Genomic DNA, 8982 nt, shown 5'->3' on the forward strand with positions numbered 1-8982 from the left:
TGAAAACTACCCTAGATGTATAAGTGATTTAAATTCCATATTTTATTGTTACCAACTTTATATTTAATTAAATGCGGAATAAAAGATTGGTACTGGAACATATATTCTATAGCTACAGACAGAGATTCTGTTACCACAGAAATACACAACAGAAGGATAAAACAAAAAAGTAAAAAACACAGAGTTTTTTACGTGGTGTCAATATCCTTTCGGATACTACTAGTCCATGGGGCCATGCCTAGAGATAAGATTCATTAATAAGTTTCTAAAAAATATAAAGTATTTGACTTAAGCAAAGATTAGAGTCCCTCTAATTTCATGCCGCAAGCTTGATGTATTTTCTACTTGATGAATGAACCTTGCTGAAACTTCAAGAACTTGAACTCCCTTCGATTTGCTTGAAGAGTGCTTGCTTCCTCCTGAGGCAAGACTAGGATGAACCTTCTCCCAAAGGTTTTCTCTTTGTTATTCTCTTTGTTAAATTGTTTCAATACACAGAGCACATACACATACACAAAATAACAGAGGTATAGTCGAACCACTAACCTCTACAAAATAAACACTCTTTTTCTTAAGATGAAAAATAAGTTTAAGAATAGAGAAAAGAGTTAACCTAGATAAGGCTGCTATGGTAAGTATTTATACACAAACATACTCACATAAGACCGCCTTTACTAGGTCTGAACGCACACAACTCACTAAAAAATATTTCCTTAAATAACCAATCAATTACATTGAATAATCTGTGATCTGAGGAAACAGACAAACTGTCTATAGTTACAAATCAGTCTGTATCTAAGATGTCATTGCAAGATCCTATCTTTAGTTTTAATGAGGATCAATGATCCTATCTGTTGAAATCTGGTCATAAGAATCAGGTTGTCAAATAAAAATCAGTCAGATATAAAATAAATCAACACTTATTATTTGATTCATATGTTAAAAGCTAAGTATATAGTTAAACATTCTATAAATAGAATAGAATGATATAATCATATTTTTATATAATCAGAACATAAATGTGAACAGAATAAAAATGAAATAATCTTCAATTGAATGACAAGATTACAAGAAATAAATAAAAAAATATTTTGTCAAATATAATTTGCCAAAAATAGAATTTACATGATTGATCAAGTCAATAATGTTGATTTGATAGTAGAACTCAAAACTTGGTTGGCTTTGAAGACCAAAGATGTTGGTGACGAGTTTCACCGAACCTTGTAAAATTAGAATTTGCTCTATCCCTAAACTCATTTACTTGTGTGCTCTTACTATTATTTCATTGTTGTTTATCTACTTGCATTCTATAAATTTCATGAGTTTCCTAAAGTAGATAGTTGAGATTTAAAGTTTCCAAAAATAAGTTTCAATTCCCAATTTACCCCCTCTTCTGGGTGCTATTCTTGCGCTAACAAATTCATTTGAAAACCTTTTAATTAAAGAAGGCGGCTAAACTTCGGAGAAATACTAGCCACAAATTCCACCTTGTTTCTTCAAAGCTTAGTTGAGGATGAGTCAATTGCTCATGGTGGTATACTCTTTGAAAATGTAAAATAGAAAATCTACTCTTGCAATATGAATAATATATCAAATACAAAATTTCATTAAAACTTGTAATAAGACTATTTCCTTTTTTTTTTTTAATTTCCTAGAAAATTATATAAATATTTATTTTCGTAAAAATAATTTTTAAACTTATAAAGTATTTTTGAAGGTTTATCCGAACATTCTAAAAGACAATGCGTTTAAGTTTTGAAAGTCATGCCAAACACACTCTTATCATTCCAATGACATTATTTTATGATTCCAAGTATATATAGTCATCCCCCTTTGAACATATATATATATATAAATATATATATATATATTTAAAGTATCATAACCGTGGATAGCTTTATATATTTAGAAAGTGCTATACTTAATGAAGGTGCAAATTTTCAAGACTTTCCACATGATTTGTCACACTAATGGCGTGTGTTACTTGAAGGGAATGGGAATTGCTTGCATGGTAATGGTTCTCCCATTCCCTTGTTTACCAAATTTTAGGAATGGGAAAGAATAGTAGGCCACATGTATTAAGAGGAAAAGAATGAAAAAGGTTTTCCCTCTTCTTCTCAAGGAATGAGATTAAGGTGAAAACTTTTTTTCTTTTTATTTTTTATATTTAAAAATCAAAAGACATTTCTACCTTACTACATGTCTATTTTTTTTTTTGTAATAATAAATATGTCTAATGTAACACTCTACTGCAAACATCATTTTATTTATTTATGATTTTTTCTTCTTAACAATATTAGTTAATCAAACATAGTAAGTCTAAAATTTGATAAATTAGGTTAAAAATATTATTATATTTATGTGTAATATGTAGTAACTATAACATTATTATTTTAGAAATATATATATACCTCTATACTAGAAAAATTTATGAATATTTTTTATTCACTTTTTGAAATTATATCTTATAATAAATGTAAAAACTATGTATTATTTTGAAAAGAGCAATTTAATCAATCTTAGCATTTCAATTTCGTTGCACAATTATGTAAATAAGATAGAATTATTCATATCCCTTTCCTATCAATTTTAGTAAACAACTTAATGATATAATAATTCCGATTCTAATATATTTTATTCTCATTCATTTCCCACATTAATTTATTCCAATTTCGATTACAATTTAGTAAACATGTCATAACAATATCAATAAAGTTTTTATTTGTCATCTTGAAGTTTTGATTGCTTAAAAAACTTTATAATCTTTATTTATTTATTTATTTGAAATTGAAGGAGGGGATTCAAAAGTGAGATATTTTCTTTGTGAAGAGAGATAGTATGATTAGGTTATGCCTATAACCAGCTTTATAGTTGTTTCTATATATTATTTATATTTTAGTTTGTAAATTTATGTAATTTTTTTTCAAAAAGATAAATATATATGTAGAAAAAATTATTTGGCAACTCAATCCATCCTGATCCCCATACACTACAACAAAATATGAGTTTTATGACTTTATTTGAGAGACATTGAAAGTCTACAATGTCTCCCAATTGGGAAGACGTTGTAGGTAGGATCATTGTAGGTATAGGTCTCACGTCTCCCATTGGGAGAGGTGTGAGACTTCCCACGTCTCCCAGTGGGAGAGGTGGGAGACTCCCGTGTACATCCAACGTCTCCCACTGGGAGACGTGTCACGTGTCCCACGTCTCCCAGTGGGTGACGTTGGATGTACTCCTAGTCATTTCTTCAGCCTATTTCCAACGTCTTCCACCATTTCTTCAGCCTATTTCCAACGTCTTCCACCATTTTTAATATCTTCCAAGTGTAGGCATTAATAAAAACTTTCAATGTCTTACACCATTAGACATTTAAAACTCATGATAAGTTTTAATGTCTTACATCAATGGTGTAAGACATTGTAGGGAGTCATTGTATATCAAATTTGTTGTAGTGATATATTGTTAGAGTAATGTTACACACACAATATTTATAAACAATAATATATAATTAATTTTAGCTACTAATATTTTCAAGTGAGACTACATCATTTTAAATTATGTTGTTGAGATTAAATACACATTATTGTATGTAAATATTGTATCCCTAAAATTACTCTATCAACTAACACCCTTGTATGTTACGAAAATAGTACAAAACACCCTTTTAACATAATTTTAGTCCAAATTAATTTTAACAAAATAACAATATTTTCTATTTATTTAATTGATTTTTTTATATTTTATAACATTTTATAAAAAAAATTCTTTAAAAAACATGAATATTTTTAATATATATAATTTCTCTTTCTGAAATATAAGTTTTATTTTAAGATCGTTTTAATAAATTAATTATTGCAAGATAAAAAAGATAAAGTAGATTTTTAAATATTTCAAGAAACTATTCTTTCAAGAAATAATTTATTTGAAACACCTTAATGATAAATTTTATTTCAAAAAGTAAAATAAAAAATATATATTTTTAAATAAACTCTTTGAAAGATTTTTATATAATATTTCAAAATGTAAAAAAACAATTTAACATAAATAGAGAGAGAGAGAGAGAGAGAGAGAGAGAGAGAGAGAGAGTTATTGCCACACTAAAATTAATTTTGACTAAATATATGTTCAAATGGTATTTTGTATTATTAGGTAAAATACATGTGTATTTTGAATTTATTGTAACTATTATAATGTAAGTGAGTATTTTAGCAAAATAAATGGAGTAAAATAGTATATACCCAATAATAAGTGAGACATATTGGAGAAAAAAGAGTAATTTTTATTCTCGTAAAATTCTATAATTTGTGTTGATTTAACTATTACTAACATATGTGTTGGTCAAAAAAGAACTATTACTAGATATGAGAAATTGCATGATCATTGATGATGATCACGAGATTGGTGTCATGAAAAGTGTAATAGGAAAAAAAATGGCCTAACGGCCTACATACTCTCTCTCTCTCTCTCCCTCTCTATATATATATATATTATTCTTTTTGTTTTGGTATGGCTAAGACAATACTTGTGGTAACGGCAACACATTTGTTCTTACTGAAGCTATTCCATTTCTTCTCATGCCATTAACATGCTTCCTAGTCTATCCAGTTCCTACTATTTATGTGTTTCAAACCTCAATCTCTCCAAGACATATATATATATATATATAGAGAGAGAGAGAGAGTATGTTTGATTACAATGTCTAGAGAAGAAGATGATGATGAGAAAAGACTATACCAGAGTGTGAGGAAGTATGATAAAATAGTTGCACAGGTAGGGCTGTTACTGTAGCAAGTGTTGGCATACCGAATGAGAATGCATGCATATATAAGAAAACACTCAATCTATATGTATATGTATATCTATATCTATATGTCCTTGAATTTTGTCAGAGGCAAACCTCGTCATCTATTTTAAGTTCGGTTGTATGTATTAAGGTAACATATTTTATGCTTAGTTTATATATTCAGGTTTAGATTTAATATATAATGTATCTAGGCTTTTAATAATTAACAACCATCTGATTAATCTAATCTCTAATCTAAAGATAGTGGGGTATTTACTCTTGAACAAGATGAAATCCGGACCATATATATATATATATATATATATATAGTCTCTTTTACTTAAGAAGGAAATTGATTAATTTGTTGTGTTATTCTGTTGTTTTCAGTTTGATGACCTGATTGAGATAATGAACTCAAAGACAAAAGTTACAAGGCCACGACAGGCATCCTCTGTAAGAATTTATTCACTTTTGTGTACTTACATTTTAACATCAAAACTATAAACAATTTTACTCTTAATGATTGTCTCTCATTTTCTTGTGCTTTGTGCTTGCAGGGTTCAAAAGGGAATACTTCTACCCCAGCCCCGCCCTCCTCTGCGGTTCAAAACACCGATGACGATGAAGTATTTGTACAGAAGATCACAAAAATTCTCCATGAACTGAAAACTAACCCCCTGCAGAGTGATCAAACACTGAACAAGCTTTCCCAAGGTTGGGAATAGTTCTTATTAGGTCTAGATATATAATGCCTGCCCAATTTCACCAACTTTTAACTTAATAATGGTGTGAAGAACTCACCTTCATCACAACTTTCAACTTAATAATCTACGAAAATTGCTTGAAATAAAGAAATGAAAAATAAATTTGTTCAAGCTTGAAATAATGTCTAGTTTTATGTAGTTAATTATTAATGAGTAACTTGTACATCTTCTATTCTGATATCACGAGTATTAAGAAGAGTGAAAAATGATTTATGTGCTTAGTCAGGAAAATATGGTATAAGAAATGAACAAAACAACTTTTTCCTCGGATTAAATATATGTATCACAATTTACACTAGTTAGCAAGAAACAGAGACTAAATTGAAAGACCAAATGATCCTGTACTGACTTATAGACACCTCATTTAACTAAAAATGAATAGAAGGAAAAAAAAAAACTAAAAACATTCTGTGTATACTCCCAGAAGTAAAATTTAAAGGCAACGTCTTTCTTTGAAAGTCTCCTAGTTTCTTCACAAGCATCTCCTCAAAAAGCAAACTGACATGAAGCCACAAAGCCTGCTCGATAGGAAAGCACTCGGTAGTTGAAAATTAGTTGATTCTCAGAAAAACAAGAATTCTTTGACACTTGATCTGCTGCTAATCTAGTGTTTGATGCATTTCAGCTTCTCGGTCTCAAGTTCTTGTTTTAAAGCTTCAACTCGTTCAAGTAATGCCATGTTTTCCTTCAGAAATAGACAAGACTAGTAAGAAAGAAGAAAAACAAAATGAAATCCAAGTAGTTTCTTAAAAGCCCAGAATTGTTAGGTAATTCACAAAAAATAGTGTTTCAAGCAACAAATATTGCTTGCTAGGATACTAGTGACAATAATAAGAGTCATATGACCGATTAAGTTGTTGGCATGACTTTCATTGAGATAAATTTATTATCTGCATGATGCCTCACATTATGTAAGGTTAGCAGACGATCCTGATACAAATGACATATTATAAAGAAGAGAAGAGAAGATTTTTGAAAATCATGAAGATAATAATCATTTTAACAGGGGTGTATTCAGTAGTAACCTTCTGTAGCAATTCCAATTTCTGGTTGATGTTACCAGTGTCATGATCATCCTTCTTAGAAGATTCCTTGAACTGTTAAGGAAATTAATGTTTTATGAGAAATGCACAAGTAACCATCTTATTTAGTATAGAATCTGATACTCCATAATTCTGTAAATCTAAATGGTTAATTTTTAAGAAACATACAGGCATATACAAGAATCTCAATGGCCCTTGTACCATACAATCTGGTTATAAGATGCACATAATATCCATTATCAGTTTTATGTGCAGAAGTCATGCAAAAATAATTGGTTAAGGAACACACACACAAGTGGTTGGTGAAAACGAATCATCAACTATAAGAATTATGCCCAAAACAATGATCTACCACCAAAGAGACTCGCTTATTAAAATTCTAATAAGTCAAACGCGGAAAAGAATATATAGGATCACCTACAGTCTACAAAGCTCCAAAGTAAAAGGAGTCTTCCCAATGTCATACCATCATTAGAACAAAAGTGATGATGAGGAATGAAAGAAATCAGATATAGAAATCGGAATTCAATCTTGGTTTGACATTTGCCTTGACCATTCTATTATCTAAACTTTCTCATGATTCTATGTGAACACAGTTGCTCTACAAAACCGAATGGAAATTTGAAAAAACTATTTACCGAATCATAAATTGTTTCTTTGATATTTGAAGCTACCAAACAATTATCATATGTAGAAAAAACTCCAACTTAAAACTGAAGCAATATTTTAATCCAAAGAAAGACTTTTGCAGGTAGAGACAACAGCTCCATCATACGAAAAAGTGAAAAGGAATCACCAACTATAAGAATACTACGAAACTTAAGTATACGTTTATAAAGTATTTGGCAAGAATAAGTTGTCAAGAAATGAATTCAGGAAAACCAACAGGTTAAGCTTCTAAGCAAAAGATGCCTCCTTTCCAGTATCATTAGGTCAAAAGTCACACTCATAAGAAGCACAAATCCAAGATAATGAACTTCAATCTCGTTTAGTTGTTAACTCATTCCCATCACAAATAAATTTCCTTGTCGCATTTCAATTATCCCAAGCCAAACCCTTTTGATTCAAAGCGTGAGTGGGAAACTCTTCAAAGCTCAATTGAAATTTAAAACAAAAGATTAACAAAATCCACAAATTTGTTCCTTTATATTTGAAATTATAGCTACCAAAAGAATCAATCATATGGAGCAATTAGGAATATTTAAAATTGAGCAATATTAAAGTATCCATTAAATAATTTTGCAACTCCATTTCATAATACAATTCATAAATGTGATATGTACTTAATCAGATATATTATGAACCATACAAATGCACCCAAAAAGGAGTAAAGAAGGGTAATAGTACCTGTTTGAGTTCACTCAAACATTGGGCAGTCTTCACTGCTTCCTCATCATATCTCGACCTCCACTCTGCTGATTCATCTAACGCTTCCCTGTTAGCCAAGTCGAACTGTCGTCTACCCATAAAAGAAAAAAGTTTAAATCTTTGAAAACAAAACTGTTTAAAGATCTAAGTTACATACATGGGCAGCTCTAAAATCCAAAAGGGTATCGATTTCATTGGCTAATACATCAAAGAAAAGTAAGAAAATTATTTGAGCTAGTGTATATATCACAGTGTTGAAGAAAATGGATATATATATATATATATATAGAGAGAGAGAGAGAGAGAGAGAGAGAGAAAGTAACCTTAAGAAGTCAGCGTCGAAGGAAGAAGCGGAGTAATCAATGCTCCAAAGTCGGAAGTAAACGGCGGTACCTAGAATGAAGACCACCGCCAAGCCCACCACTATTTCGTTTTTTCTCCTTCTTCCAACCATTCTTCTTTCTCTTCTGATGTTCATTTCGGCTCATTATTTTCAAGTAAAGCTTTGGTTGGTTGCGGGTTGTGGCGTGCTATCCCTTTGGCACACCCAGTCATATTTTGTAAGTAAGCATGTTTTGGTGCTTCATCATTAGTTTCATGGGGTAGGGTAGTGACAATTTTGTAATTATGCATGTGTCTTATACAAAAATCATATATGTTACTGGGAAGACTTTGTATCCTAGAAGACTCTTTAGAGGAGGTGACCTGGTGACTTAGGGAAGCACCATGACCACCAACAGATATGGGTCAAAGTTGTGTACTCCATTGCCCTATCAAGCCTATATATTAATAAAATGATATTTATCCATACTTGTCCTTGTATGCTTCCTTATTGTCTATGTGTTACTTGTTTACCATCTTCGTTGGGCCATCGCGTGCCACTTGCCTTGTTGTGTGCTTTGTGTTGTGTGGACGTTCCAAAGAATGACTTGTTTTGTGCTTGCTCATACTTCGTTATTACCCGTTGCATGTCTGAGATGTGTTTGTGGCTAACCACTGAGTTTTTTTGCCTGTAGGTGTA

General features: G+C 30.6%; 1 protein-coding gene across 2 annotated transcripts; it reads right to left on the reverse strand.

Annotated features, from left to right (window-relative positions):
* Window positions 1-5788: 5788 nt before the first annotated feature.
* Window positions 5789-8530, reverse strand: LOC133831088 (uncharacterized). 2 transcript variants are annotated; one of them, XM_062261258.1, is made up of 4 exons: window positions 8285-8523; window positions 7941-8052; window positions 6576-6647; window positions 5789-6235 (listed from the first exon to the last, which is right to left on the reverse strand). In XM_062261258.1, the coding sequence occupies exons 1-4, from the start codon at window positions 8437-8439 to the stop codon at window positions 6155-6157; spliced, it is 420 nt and encodes a 139-aa protein (XP_062117242.1). In that variant the 5' UTR covers window positions 8440-8523; the 3' UTR covers window positions 5789-6154. The 2 variants fall into 2 exon arrangements, with proteins under 2 accessions (XP_062117242.1, XP_062117243.1); XM_062261259.1 differs by lacking the exon at window positions 6576-6647 and having other exon boundaries at window positions 8285-8530.
* Between the last annotated feature and the right edge of the window lie 452 nt (window positions 8531-8982).

The sequence above is a fragment of the Humulus lupulus genome, chromosome 4, assembly GCF_963169125.1.
Source record: "Humulus lupulus chromosome 4, drHumLupu1.1, whole genome shotgun sequence".
Classification (NCBI taxonomy): domain Eukaryota; kingdom Viridiplantae; phylum Streptophyta; class Magnoliopsida; order Rosales; family Cannabaceae; genus Humulus; species Humulus lupulus.